Below are 15,235 nucleotides of genomic sequence, written 5' to 3' on the forward strand. Positions count from 1 at the left end.
GCTACAACTCTTGCAAGGATTCTTGCCCAAGCAGGGCGTTGGTCCACCATTGCCAAGGTGCGGGGTGTATGCACGGGGTGCTGGGCTCACCCTCTGGAGCAAGGTGGTGTTCCTTGCCTGGAGACAGATGAGGCAGCCCTCATCTGACCAAGTGTGAGCATCTACAAAAAATCACAGCATTTAGGGAAGGCTGTGGCTATGCTGTGATTGTGTCTTCTCTCAGGTTGTACTTACTTAATAGCTGTCCCTGCTTTGAGCAGGAGCTTGGACTAGATGATCTTCTGAGATCGCTCTAACCTGAATTACACTATGAGCTGATGATCTGAGCTGATCATTGAGCCTCCCTCCATAGTCAGCAGAGAGAAGCAGGCACTTGGAGGGAAGGAAGTCCATCACTCTACAGTGTAAGTGTGAAATAGCCATCCTCAGGAGAGCTGTCCCCAGTCAGGGCTCTTTCTCCCCATTGGCTACAAAAGAAACTCAATAACATCTACAGAGGTAGCAGTATCTGCTGTAGGTATATAAAGTCACCGAAGTTAATCCCAGTCTGTGTTTCAGGATGTCTTTTGAAGTCTGAATGCAAGTTAAGCTTCCACATATATAAGCTCTCCCTTCTATATCTGAATTTTCCCAGATTTGCTATTTCTTCTTTTCTGTTCTTCCTGTAGTCTCATGGGTCATGTCTTCTATCACAACTTATCTGTCAAGATAGAATCTTGTGTGCTGTGAAACACTGCTGTTTTACCTGTCTTATCAAGCGGTTCATTTTTCTTGGAAGAGCCCTCTCCTATGATCTTCACAGACTTTGTCTTTCAATACAGAGTTATCTCCTAATACCTCTCACAGTGCTGTCATAGTTATCCAGGTATCATGGATGCTGGCAGAAACCAGGCCAGCACCAACTCATGCTGGTAAAATGTTGTACAATTTCTGTGGAAAGCAATGAAGATTGAGAGCAGACAGAAGTCACTTGTGGTCCTCAGCATCAACTCACTGGATGGATTCAGGCCATAAGCTACATTCATTAAAAAGAATCTGTATGGAAAACTTAAGAGCACTTCTGGGGAGCAGATTTATAATTAATCTCATGATTAATTTAGAACAAGATGCCCATTTAATCTATTTTTAGTCACATCCACCTCAGTTCTTCATGGCTACAGTGTTTTATGTGTCCCCAAAGTGCTGTAGGGTCAAGGCATAGTTAAAAGTGATGATTTCCCTCCTGGGAACTGTAAAATAAATAAATATATGGGCAGAGGAACTTACAAAATCTAATTTCCTGTGACTCACTTGCTAGCTGTCACTCTTGTGCATGCTCTTTGCGTGGGTTCTCCAGTGCCTAATAATGTGATTGATCATGTAAAATTCCAGACATTGCTCTCTTGAGTAGTATAAAGCAGCACTGATCACTGAAGCAAGCCCTTCATGCTCCCTGTTCTTAGTGAACCTTGTGAGAAGCAGCCAAAAAAAGATTGTCTCATAACTGTCTCGTTTCTACAGGGCATGGCATATGGCATACCTGGAGCAAATGGAAGTAGACTGCTACCAGGAGAAAGGCAGCCCAGCAGGGATGCTGTAAAAAAGGCAATGGAAATATTAGCGCAATGGGTCCTAGGCCCTGCACACTGTGAATACAGTAGTGTTTGATTCCTGCGTGTTGCTGGTTCTTAATTCCTGGACGTGACCAAAGGAATTAGAAAACACGTGGAGTTTCTTAATTGAAAAAAAAAAAAGAAATAAAGAAGGTGTTTTCAAGAGCTGCAGAACTAATGACATCTATTGATGTCTTGGGAGTAAGATCCCATGTGCATGATGTCCTATAAGGGGTGAGCTGACCATGTGTTGTTCTGCTCAGTGGGGTATTGATAGCTTATATTTAATCTAGGAAAAAAGAAAAAAAAAGCCAGGGACTGTTCTTCAGTCTTGAGATCACACCTAAGCTCTACAATCTGCCAGATCAGTCTGGTTCCCACTCCACGCATCTCTCCTACCTGTGTCCAACGCTGGGGCAGCACTATCCAGCCGATGGCAAAAACACGCCATGGGCCATGCTTATACTTGAACAGTACGCAGTATTATTGTGTACCAAAGCTCAGACACGTGGCCTGGCTTTCTCATTTATTTAATGTAAGTGTAACTACAGGACCATTTTCCTCTGCGCAGTCACGGAAACTTGCAGAAAATTTAGGGCTATTCTAGAAGAAAACTCAAGTGGGTTTTCTTTGGGAGAGACAGGATCCTTTATTACACAACTTATTGTAGCTGGAAGAGGTAGCAACAATTTGGGGCACTCATCCCTCCATCAGATCTAAAACTGAAGCAGCAAACTTAGGCCAAGTGAAAGTTGGGAAAAAAATTGCACTATGTTTAAGTTCATTTTGTTAACTCCAGAGAAAAGTGGCATTTCCAACAAAGCCTTAGTAATACCAAACCTCATCAACAGCTTTCACTATACTTTGTCTCCTCTTTACCATTTTATCTCTTGCTAAGAATAAATTCAGACCAATTTTTTTAACAGACAGATTCACAACAGCTTGTGCATCGGGACATGTTTGGCAGTACATGTCTGACAGGATTTTTTCCACCTCCTAGAAAACTCCTGCTAAATATTCATGCATTTCCCATTGAAAGAAACCTGATTCTTGGCCAAACCAAAGCTTGTTAGCAGACAGAACAGGAGGGTTTTTTCCTCCCTGCTGCACCTCTGATTCCTGCAGGTTTTGCTTCACACCTGGTCTCTGCAAACAGATACTCTCAAACCCAAGCTACTCCACTCTGGAAATGGGTTATAACCTGAGATATTGACAAGTCATTGCATTTTTTTGAAAGTTTGTCTTTTAACTTTTCTGTAGAATTTATAGATTGTGGGAGTTTCTTACAGTGTTCAGCACCATCTGTCTATCAGAGATGGCTGAAAAATATATGTGTTTAAAAAAGTTCAAAACAAAACATGAATTAATCTTTTAACATGTTTTGTTCTTTTGAAAGAGATCTCACAATTATATTTGCTATTAATGAAAAACACATTTGGGTTTTTTCCAAGAACCAAAAGTTGTTGGAAATACAAAGAAATAATTTTGAGATTAAAATGAGCAGAAGAAATGTTATTGAAGAATTTAACTTGTTTAGGAACGTTTTCATTAAGAACTATTTTGTAGTCTTGTTTACTGCTGAAATATTTTTTGACACAGTCATAAACATGGTGGGGACACAGAGTAATGGGAAGGGCTCTAATTTTTCTGGGTACTTAGTACCAGCTGCTGCTGAGTTATTTGTGCCTGGGGTCAGGGCAGATGTGTGGGGAACAGAGATGGGAATGAGCTTCCGTGGGGGTGGGAGATGTCATTAGGAAGCAGACTGTCAGCACCTGCTTCAGAAAGGATGACAGGAGAATTCGTGTTGGAAGGGGCCTCAGAGGTCTCTAGCCCAACCTCCTGCTCAAAGCAGGGGCAGACCAGGCATCTCAGGACTTTATCTAGAATAGTCTTCTGAAATCCTCCCAGGATAGAGGCTGCACTGTCTCTCCTGGCAACCTGCTTCAATGCCTGACTGTCCACATGGGGAATGTCCCTATTTACACCCAGTCTGAACCTCTTCCCTTTCAACTTAAACCTGGAGTCTTTCATCTTGCTGCCAGGCAGCACTGTGAAGAGCCTGGCTCCATCTTCTTGTTGACCTCCCTATAGGCATTGGAGGTGACCTTGTGTCCTCCCCTTGAAGACAACCCTTCTCCAGCTGAGCGAGCCCAGCTCTCACAGCCCCTCCACTCCAGCCCAAACCGTCATGCTGGCCCTACACTGAACTTGCTCCAGTTTCTTGCGCTGGGGGACCCAAAACTGGGCGCAGTATCCAAACATAGGGTAGCGGTAAGTACCTAAGTACTTAGTTAGTAGTACTAAGTAATTGACCTGTGACAAGCCTGTCATGGTCTGAGAGATATGTGAGATGCCACTTTGCCCCCTGCTCACTTTGTCCCTCTACCAGTGGCTCCTGCCACTACACTCGGTGATAGAAAATACATATATGCAATATATGCACTTCAGCTGCGCTAGGGCCAAGTGGGTCTGATCTAGTTGAAGATGTCCCTGCTCACTGCAGGGTGATTGGACTAGATGGCCTTTAAAGGTCCCTTCCAACCCAAACCATTCTATGGTTCTATGATTCTACATTCTATGATTCTGTGATTCCATGAAACAGCAGTAAGGAGGAGCAGCAGAGGCCACGTACACGTTCTCCTCTGCTTCCCTAGCTATGGAGGGTAGTAACTTCCAGTGGACAGGAGGCCTAGAAAATATCAGCTCTCATGTAAAGTACTTTGGCCATAAACTTCAAAGCAATTCCCAAAAGGAGGCTGGATTGCTATTCCTGTTTTACAAATCACGAAGCTGAGGAAAAAGGGAAGGAAATGTTTTGACCGAATTCATCTAGCAGCTGCTGGCAGAGGCAGGCAGAGACCCCGAGCATTACCCACATATTGTGCCATCAGGGTACCAGGGACCAGCGCCCGGGGGACCTGCGGTTCCCAATCCCTGTTCCAAGGACCTGTCCCTGCCTCTTCCAGCTGCTCTGCTACGCGATGCCGAATTCCTAGCTGGAAATCAGGCTGGTGGCCGGGTAACAACAGCCTTCAAACCATGCAGATTTATGGCCTCAGAGCAGAAGTGCTGATCAGAAATACCATGAATTAGTCATAATCTTATCAAAAATATTTTATTTATGAAAGTAACAATTATACTATACAACCTATATTGGAAGTACATTGAATAATTGCTAGAATAAATACAGGCAATTAATTCAATCTTTTTATAGAATGAGAGGATTTATTTGACATTTGAATGTTAACCCAAGCTTTAACTTACATCATAAATAGTTAAAAGGCATAGTCAAGTTTTTTTTTTTAATTTTTAGTTTCTTTTGCTTTTTTTTAATACTGTTCTATTTTGTAATCAACATGAATCAACCCTCCAATCATTAACATAATATTAGTATGACTTTCAAGCAATCATGTACCTCAAGATAATCAGACAAATAAGGTAGTGTGTGTGCAGTTCATTCTACAGCAGAATCTATTCATGTCTGCATAAAAAAAGAGAAGCTGAAAATGCTTCTAGGTTCTTTAAGCATCATATGCTGATTTCTGCTTTACCACAGTGCTTTTAATACCAGAATCTAAAAAGGGCATGTATCTGTACGCAGCTGGCTTTCTGTTGCTCTTTATATTAGGGCTCAGTGCCACATTCCTTTGGCTGGTGAAGGACTGCAGAATTTAGTCCTGAATATTATTTCTCAACAACATGGTCCAAAATAAATGTCCAAGACTGATTATTAGGCATCAAGGAAGTAATGGATTTGCTAAGACTTGATGTTTTCTGATAAAAAATTGGATTCTGGTGGATATGCTTTAGTCAAACACAAATTATTGGGCTCAGTACTGGGGTATGTACTACACTGGATGTCAGAGCTGATCTTGTATTTTCTGTAAACTCTGTGAAGAGCACTGCAGAAGATTTATAGTAAGACACCCACATTTGAAAGTGTTGATAAGTTTTCATTCCATGTATTTTTTTAAACTCAAAAATCTGAACTATCATCTGCTTGGTACTAGCAGATTATGAACAATGACCACCAGTGAAGTCAATAGTAGTTTTGGGTGTCCAATATCGCTCCAGATCAGAAGTTTTGACTCCTCAGGTCCCATGAAAAATCAGTGGGAGCTTTCCTATAGCAATGTCTCTTCCAATGGCATTGAGGCCTGCCTTGCCTTATGGCTATTGTGCATGACAGGGATATTATGCTCTCAGCAGAGAAGCAAATTTCCCTTTTACAATGTGATCCAAAACAAAACCCCAAATTGCACATATCTACCCCTTTGGCCTTTTTTACGCACAAATATGCTTGTATTCAAAAAATGACAATGTTGGGCCTTTCCTAATAAATGTCTTCAAAGAGCACATTTAAAATGCTTTCTCACAGAAATAACCATTCATCAGCTGCAAAAATGCAGAGAGACTTTTTATTCTTTCTGTTGTGAACAATATCAATTCAGCACAAATTTTGGGGGAGGAAGTATTTTTTTTTCCCAAATGTATTTAAAAAGGCTGAAGAACAACATGTTGGGGAGGCAGCTTTTTTTGGCAGATAGTAAAATATAAAATATGTGATTTAAAAAAAAGTTGGCTTAAAATACACACACAAATAATACAATAATATAAAAATACAGCTCAGCCAATGGCCTTTTAAAATTTACCTTTGGCATTACATTTGGCAGCCTAACACAAAAGACCCTTCCTATAAACAGAACTATAAAAAAGAGAAGTTCATAAATTAGGTTGCAAGGGGTTGTAAGATCCTTTTCTTGATTCTCCAAACTCCTTTCCTTCCTGTCCACACACATAAGCATGACCAGTGAGGTATATAGAATGTAACACTGTCAGGCGTATGCACAATAAAAAAGTGCATAAACATAGAAGTTCTCCCATTTTCTTGCGAACAGGTCGAAACTGTGTGGTTTGCGTTTCCTCCCCCTTGGAAATAAAAAAAAATCATTTGTTATTGTTTTTTTTTTTTCTTACTTTGGCAGGACGAAAATGAACCCAGAGGAATATAAATGTCCTATTCCCAGCAGCAAAGATCCATTTCCCTTGGCAACATTCGTCTGATGCCACAGATACTACAAGGTTGTTGGGTTGCTTTACAACTCTCTGGGTATCTTCCCACAGGAACATCATACATCTAGCACCATGTCATAGTGTTGCTCTTTCTTCCGCCTGCCACATTTGGTGATAAGAACCAAGTACAAAGTCAAAAGCATAACCCAGTAACATGCATAGAGTATTGTGCCAATGATGAGAACTGTCTGTTTTGACTCAGAAAATGGCTTTTTTGATTCCTTGTAGATAGTGAAAATTACGCCACCTAGGAGGATTGTAAACCAAATGGAGACTGGAATGAGTCCTATAAAATTAACTACAATGGTTTTTCTTCCTGACGTGCCCCACCCTGCTTTGTTTATCGTGGCAATTGCAAACATCTTTGCTGGCAGCAAACTTGACATGTACAACACTGAGTAGAGTGACATGAAAACCATGACAATGTTGCCCCTAAGGAAGCTGGCAAAGGAAGACTTTATCAGGCCCACTAACTGAACTGTCAACAAGAAGAGGAGGATGTTCCAGATTTTTCCCCTGTAGAAGAGCTGAATGACTGTGGCGATAAGGAAGAAAGGAAAGAATCCAGTGATTACAGCTTCATAGGTCATCCACAAATGGTGCTTGTGGAACCACATCGCATTATAAAGCCACTCTCTAAAGTACGATTTACTCCAGCGGGTCTGCTGATTCAGCCACCTGAGATACTCTATTGGTGTTTCGGTAAGGCACTTGGACCTAGCTGTGTATTTTGTTGCATAGCCCAGACTTAGCACTCTGTTAGTTAGATGCCTGTCATCTCCGAAGCTGCACTGGGAGCCCATAAATTCTTGATTGTACCAATCTTCTACAAATTCATGGAGTAAAGAGTTTCTGTACATTCCCAGAGGTCCACTGATGCACTGTACACAGCCGAAATAGGACTGACAGGCTCTTTCTATGTTAAATGCCATCCAGTATCTCACGCTGCTCAGAAAGGATATCCAGGAGTCGTATTTGTTCAAAATCTGCAAAACACAAAAAGTTTTCATTTTAGATGAGCTCTTGAGGAAGAAAATACGTACATTGGACCAATAAGGAATTTGCAGAGACTAGAGCACCATTAGCCGAAACATAGGGGGAACCCCGCTCCTATGTCCAACACAGGACAAATCCAGGAGTTACCTGTACAGTCCAGGACATTCACAGGAAGGGTGAGATGAGCCTTCAAGAGTCTGTTGCACCAAAATATTCTCTTTTTCCTCACAACCTTTCCTCTTCCCCACCAAGAAACTTATTTTCTGGCTCATTCTTCCTTTCCTTTCAGCCCCAGTTAAGGGACTGCTGGTCTCAGCCTCTCCCAAAAGACATGGTGGAGTCCCAGATGTGGCCTCCTGCTTCTTTCTGCCCCCAACCACATCTTTGGGATGCAGAGGACTTCTTCTGGCCCTTCTAAGGCTATTCCAGGTCTTTGGCCTACATCTTTGGTATCACAGGGCTTGCACTAGAGGTTTTGACCCTGGACTATGTCCCCGTATCTGACATCAGGCCCTCTGAAGAACAACCTGTTCTGATTTGTCCCTGCAGTACCAGCCATGTTATGTTACCCCAAGACATACTGTGATACTCCAGTAGAGTCATGATTTGGCCTGCATAAAGGTCTCAGTCTTTCTCTTCTTATGCCCCAAAGCTCACCTGAAGCTCAAGTCTACACTTAAAATACAACAAAGGCATAGTCTAAAGGTCTGAACACTCAATGGAGGCATGAGCACATGCAGATACCCAAGTCCATGGCTCCACATCCATGTTCTCAGCACACACCTTGTGCTGGTGAGTGTGGCAAGAAAGTGTGTAGCAGGGTGGCTGTGCCCGCTCTGCACCGGTATCTTCTCAATGTGGGGATTTTCAGGGGAACCTGTGGCTGCCTACGACTAGAAAGCAGTATTCTGCTTTCTTCTAGTTTTGCTCCAATGGTCCTAATTTCTGTCAGGTTTGAAGGCCAAGGGCCCAACTTGTATCTGTTTCAACTTAATTCCCGAACATTTTAAAAGCAGCAGTGTTCAGGGATAGGCTCAAGCCTAGATCAAATGTATTTGCTGTATGCTGGAAAGTGAACTAGGAAAAAAAAGCCCAGAGCCTTCATTCTGCCACCTTTCTTCACAGAGGGCACATGTCCTTCTCTCTCTCTGCAGATACTTATGAACCTTCACAGCTGAGCCCATAATGTCTCCTTCCAGTTGTACTCACACGTGCCTGGTGTCTCACATGTGCAGAGTAAGTGTGATGCCTGGTTTGTGGTCAGCCCAGAGCCACAAGCATATCCAGGCTTCTGTGGGAATCTTAACTTCTGGAGTTAAGAGCCACATGCCTGAAATATTTTTGACTACTGGGGCGTTGGTTAGTAAGTGCTTGCCCATATACATGGCCCTTTCTCCGTCTCTCACATAAAAGCCCAGCTGAGTACAGGGAACTGATCCCAAGGCCAACTGAAATATTCATATGCATTTTTCTTTATAAATTGCAGCAGAAGCGATTGTATCAAAAGGAATGAACGGCCTTTTGCTGTAGTTGTCAGCCAAACTCGGCAATGCTGGAAATCCTGACAAAAGTGGAGCTGGGCTGACTTGGGGGCTTTCCATTGTCCTGCCTGACAGAGATGCAGAGGAAACCCAACAATACACAGACTGCATAGTGCACTGCATTTCAAAAAGGCTTTCATTCCTAACAATCTTGGCTGCCAGTAGTAACATAATTGAAGTGCTTGGGGTGTTGGATTTGGCTTAGGGAGACCTGTTCTCAATCCCTGCTGCCCTACAGCTTTTCTTTGGTGCCCTGAGCAAGCAGTTATACCCAGAGAGTCAGAGGCTACAACAGTCTTGCCAGTGCACACTTTTCACATATGTGGGGGAGGATATTTGTTTGCTTTTTATGGATGCTAAAACCGTACAGTGTTCATACCTCAGAATAAGGGTTTCTGTTCAACAGACAGAAAGGTTAGAGGTCTCCTAAGAGCCTCTATAGTAGTATCACAGTATATTCAAAGCTATTCCAGTCAGGGGAATCTGTTGCAGTGCCAAGAGTTGCTGAAACCCCTCTGTTAATCTGAAAATCGTTGTACTCACCTGCACATCACCTCCAACCCCTCCAACCATTGGATCTTCTTCTAAAACTTTTACCATCTCCACTGATGAGGCTGGATCAAGCATGGTATCTGAATCACAGACCTACAAGTAAGACAAAACAAGAACAAAAATGGGTTAAGGAGTACACTAGAGAAGAAAATAACAATCATGCAAGTGATTGTAGTAACTCTATACACATATTCTCCTGATTGCAATTAAATCTCACTTTGGAGCCTGCACTGATACTTCTGCTAAAGGCCATTTGTATCAGGCCGCAAGGAGTGGTGCTGTTAGTGCTGTGACCACAAACAATCCTCTCTCCTGTATCAGCTTTATTTGTTTTACTGGCACACTGGGCTGGCTTCGTTGCACGAGATATGCTCTCAGAGATGGGGCACTGCAGAGCCAGACGATGTTTGTGGGTGTGTGGCAGATCCCTGCTGAGCCCTGACATAGGGTTTCCCTGCATCGGCTGCACGGTTGGAGCACCCTGGCCAAATGTTTCCCACTGCCGTATGAGGGAAGGAGCGAGGAGTTAAGTTCCAGACACTTGTTATAGAAAAGAAAAAGTCAGCTAGGAGCCTGGGGAGAAACCTAACAGTCCTTTCACTCACAGAAGGCTTTAGCAATTCATGTAAGATATATATTTTGGATTCCTGAACAAGCTAATTTTTAATTTTACATGCATGGTGTGTTATTAGTAGCGCAGGGATTTGACATCTGATATATCAAAATTATCTGCTATTTTCCTCTGGCATTCTTATAAAAAATATGTAAGGCCAGAAGGAGAGTCCCAAAGTGCGGTACTCCACGAGACCAGGGCAGAAATAGATGACACACACAAGGCGTTTCAGCCACACAAACACTCCTAGTCAACTAAACACTGTGTACATTAGGAATTGGTTTTCCCCCGGAGAGTAGGAGGAAGGCTCAGACAGGCTGGCCGGTCTGCGCGGCAGCTGGCATTGCTTTCGTTCGCTCGGAGGCGAATGACACAGGCTGCAACCTGTTTAAAACAAGCGGGTGTCTCCTTGCTGCAGCTGCTCCTGAAAGCAGTGCCCCCATCGTGTGTAAACTCAATTTGCAGGTGCCCAGAAACTGGAGCAGAGGGGGCTGTCCCAGGAACACCCCTTTGTCTGGCTGGATCCTGCCCTACAAACTCTCATACTGCTTCCAGTTTATCCCTACGTTGCATTCTTGTGATTTCAGATGGGGACAGTAAGGGCAAAAGTTGGCAGCTCCACCTGAATGATCTATTAAGTCAGATTCTGGTGAGGCTTCATATCAGGTATCCCAATTTTGGTGTCCTTTCATCCAACCTTTCAATTCAGCCTCAGCCCCTTTGCTCCAAGGTAGCGGAAACCTTCATGTCTGGTGTGTGAAGGGGGAGTAGAGCATTTTGGGGCTCTGCCATGGACCAGACTGAAGCAAGGAGGTTACCCGGGACAGTTGGGCTGCATAGCTTGGGATGCAGCTGAGTTTGCCAACATGCTCCCCTACACACTCACTTGGAGGGGGCTGAGAGGAGAAAGCTGATGAAAGCTCTCATACTTCCATGAGGAAAATACAGCCAGAAGCAACTCCCGCTCCTGCTACCTTGATGCATCCAGCTCCTCTCCTCAAAAGACTCATCCTGAGGAGCACCTTTGCAACCTGGCCAAGGTGTGCCTCCAGCTTTGGTCGAAAGCTGTCATCAGTGAGACCACTTGGTGATAGAAAGGGAGCAAAACAATTCTGCTGAAGAGGGGAAAGGATGTCTACATTTCTGTCTGAGGCTTCCTGGACAGACCTGTTGCTGAGTGTTTTTTGCACAGGGAATCTGTAGTTTGCCGAGTATGCAAGGCTCGGGCAGTCATACTCAACCCATTTCTTGCGAACGTGAGTGGTGGGCTGGGATCAGCACCTTCCCCAGCCCCTCTTTTTTCTCTCTGGTGCCTGTCAGTTGGTACAACTGAGCAGCCCCCACCCCATCATATGCATTTATCTGTAACAGAAAGACCTGCCCATGGGCAACACCACTAATATGGGATGAGGAATCCTAAAAACACTGGATTTATTTACAGATTACCACCATGTGTCCTGGGCATGTCAGCACAGTGGACATGTCTGGGTTTCTGGGGCAAACGTGACAAGCCATCATTTTGCATCTGGATGAGGTTTTTGCAGGTGAAAAGAGGACACACCCGGAGAAAGGCAGACATTTAGGAACCCAAATAAAATACACCAAGGTCTGCCCAGCCAGGGGTGGCCCTGCACAGCCCAAGAGCCAATTTGTCATCTCTTCACATAAGGGCTGAGTGACCTAGAAATTACTGCCTTGGGTCACAGAGTTGTATGAAAGGGACAGTCAACCTTAAGCGAGCTGTTCAGATAGTCGTTAGAACCGGTGGTGGTTCATCTGAGCTGCTCTGAGAAGTTCAGGCTGTGCTGGACTGTCAATGCAGGTACCTCCAACAAGTCAAGATGAATTGCACCCGGGCTGCCCTGACGAGCTCTGCACTGATGATACCTGCCAGTTTAACCCCTCTACCTGACTGCTTGCACCCTCCTAACGTCCTCCAGGATGGGAATAAGCATTCACGGCAGTTCCAGGTATTTAATGAGACACCACTGATGAACAACAGCTCATTGTCTGCATTGGTCTGACTGCTTATGATTGCCTGCCCATAAATAACCCTGAGGTGTCTTTTAAGAACTAGAAGGCTCACAGTTTCAGGGGTGAGCAATGGTGCTGACTGGTCCACATTTTTAAGTGCTTGATCACTGGTGCAGATTGCTCAGCCCTTAAAATGGCAGGTGTGTTCAAAGTAATTTATTTTGCTTATCCCCAAAGAACCGTTTGGAAAATCTCAACCTTCATTCATTCATAAAATGGAGCCACATTTTAGCTGCAGTGCATAATGACTGTGTAGTAGCCAGGGTCACCAAGCTGCTGCATTTCTAATATAGATGTGACTGTAGATGTGACTGTGGCATCAGTCATTACTGCAGCCTTTGGTGGCAGCTTACAGCAGCATTACAGTCCCTGACACATTCATCAGGACTTCCGAGCCAGGTCAAGAGTGTTAATTGACTGAAAGGCCAGAAATATCTCTTCCATTTTCTCAGCTTATGCTATGATTGTTGAATAGAAACACTTTTTCCAGGTTCCCTGAACAAATGCAAGAGCTGGATTGAGGGAGGAAAGTTGCGATGCCTCTTGTTTTCTCTCTGCTTTCTCTCACTGCAATCTGATACTTCTGTGTGAAGTGATTATAAAACCATGCTAATAAAGAAAAGCAGCATTTTCATCCCACCATCGTCCCTCATAGCACAGAACCAAAGTGCAGACAATGGAGAGCTTAAGCCCATTGTTTCCAGAGAATAAATCAGTTTCAATTTTGGAAGTGCTAGGGGATGGGGTTTTAATCTTTGCCTCACACTCCCAGCTCCAATAACAGAGCGGTGCCCAGCACTCTGCAGTTTCGGCTCCTCCTGTGTGGGGAGGACTCGCTGCTCTCCCCCCAGCTACCCGCAGCCTCCCCGCGGCCCTTGGACGCTGCTCCCGCGGACGCTGCGCCGCGCGGAGCACGCACAGGCACACCAGCACGAGGCTGGGCGCGGACCCCAGCAACGCACAGCGGCCCTGAGCCGGCAGGGAGCACCTCGCCCGGAGCTGCTGCTCCACCGGAGGAGACCGCTGGGTGCTCTCAGACTGGGAGAAGGTGGGAAGGGTTAAGGGCAGTTAATTAGGAAAATCATCTCATATTCAGTGGGATTAGTCAAATGAGCCTTGGGGGCCTTGGTTGATAAGGAACGATCCTCAGTGTCCAGCCAGAGACCCTGATCCCACCCGGCGTCCTCCACGCACAACCTCTTCCTCTTCCTGCAGTCAGCAGGGTTGTTTGCAGGAATGAGGAGTGCTTCCATGTGCAAGGCAAAAACATAGAAAATCTTTCACGGGATCCAAGGCAGCTGGAAAGAAATGTGTCTCTGCTGCTTTGGAAACAGGGAGAGAGGACCCAGCCTAATTCATTTTTAAGTGAATAGTGTCATAAGGGCTTTAAAGGCCAAGTCGCGGTGAGTGAGGTAATGCAGCTGTAAGTGATGAAGCAAAAGCTCCTTCAGGCTTTAGCTGAAGAAATCTTTCTTTCAAGGCTGCACATTGACCCTTTTTTGAATGCTCCGCACAGCCTTCGAAGCCTTTAAAATACCCCCATATATTTACGGACTCCACCACCGCTCTGAGGGATTCCCTAGTGCCACTAAATACCTGTCTGCCTGCTTGCATATGGGGTTGCTAACAATCCCACAAAATAAAACCTTACCGAGATTTTGATCTACAGAAGCAGCAAAAGGGTCTTCAGGAGGTCACTGGCTTTGTCTGAAGCAAAACCGTTTGGATGAGGGAGCAGTACTGAAGTCTGAGGAAGGATTTCAGATTTCTCCAGTAGCTGGTGCACAGATTTAACATATTCACAGATAGGCTGACTATTTTAAAAGGTAGCAAAATACGCTTTTAACGGTCAAGCTGTTTCCAAACAGGCTGAAAGGAGCACTGTGTTCATCAGGGACTAGGATGGCCTCTAACATGCTGCACAAAATATACAAAAGCTGCTTTCTTTCAAAGTGTGTTTGAATTGGCACTGACCTGGTGCTCTAATACCTACCTGTACATAATCCACGCTTCTCCCCAGTGCTTTGAATGCTGTGTACATTACTTCTCTTTTTCCACCCCATTTCTGCATGATGCAAACACTTTTGTTGGACAGGACCAGCTGAGATACGTGTTGCATGCTTTCTCTGTGAGACTCCTCCGTCTCACCCGGACCTTTGTCATGGAAGTTATTACTCCAGATATAAGTGGCAGATTTGTCCCTACCCATGATTTCAGTAAAAATGTCCATCATGTAAACGTCATCTTCCGAGTTCCCGTCAATGACCATAACAACTTTAATTCCAGGGTAGGTCAATCTTTTCACAGAAAGTAAACATTTTCTTAAGTAGTCAGGATCCTCTTGATAGGCAGCAATACAAAGGGCAACTGTTTTGTTCAGCTTGATTGGAGTCTCTAGCGACCGCTTCATTTTCCTGTGCTCTAGGAAGGCAAACAGGCTTTGGATGATGAGATGTGATGCCAGGATAGCACCATAGAGTCCAAAGGAGAAGTAGTAATTGTCTGTTTGAATGAACTGGTAGCCCACAATGTAAGCAGCGGTGATTCCCAGCAGGAGGGACACCCCGAAGAGTGTGGTTCCAAGTATTCTCAGGATACATATAAACCTCTCACAATACATCTGCAAAGAAGCACGGAAACTGTTAGCAGAGCCACCACTTGCTGATATAAGACCTCATAAGAGGTGTGTCTGGCTACAACATAGAGCTCAGCATCAACAGATACACCCTGTGCTTCTGGCTGTGTCGCTGACTTGCTGCACATCCTTGCTCGACTTAACATGTCTTTGCAGTACTTCTTCCATGTAAAGTAAGATTTAAACACACCTTAAT

The 15,235-nt window shown here is 44.3% G+C and overlaps 1 protein-coding gene across 1 annotated transcript; it reads right to left on the reverse strand.

Moving 5' to 3' along the window:
• Nucleotides 1–6,136: 6,136 nt before the first annotated feature.
• Nucleotides 6,137–15,026, reverse strand: HAS2 (hyaluronan synthase 2). The gene is made up of 3 exons (XM_010295124.1): nucleotides 14,398–15,026; nucleotides 9,749–9,850; nucleotides 6,137–7,654 (listed from the first exon to the last, which is right to left on the reverse strand). Exons 1-3 carry the CDS (start codon nucleotides 15,022–15,024, stop codon nucleotides 6,725–6,727), a joined length of 1,659 nt encoding a protein of 552 aa, XP_010293426.1. The 5' UTR covers nucleotides 15,025–15,026; the 3' UTR covers nucleotides 6,137–6,724.
• Nucleotides 15,027–15,235: the final 209 nt, after the last annotated feature.

The sequence above is a fragment of the Phaethon lepturus genome, unplaced genomic scaffold (genome assembly GCF_000687285.1).
Source record: "Phaethon lepturus isolate BGI_N335 unplaced genomic scaffold, ASM68728v1 scaffold2039, whole genome shotgun sequence".
NCBI classification, from domain to species: Eukaryota; Metazoa; Chordata; class Aves; order Phaethontiformes; family Phaethontidae; genus Phaethon; species Phaethon lepturus.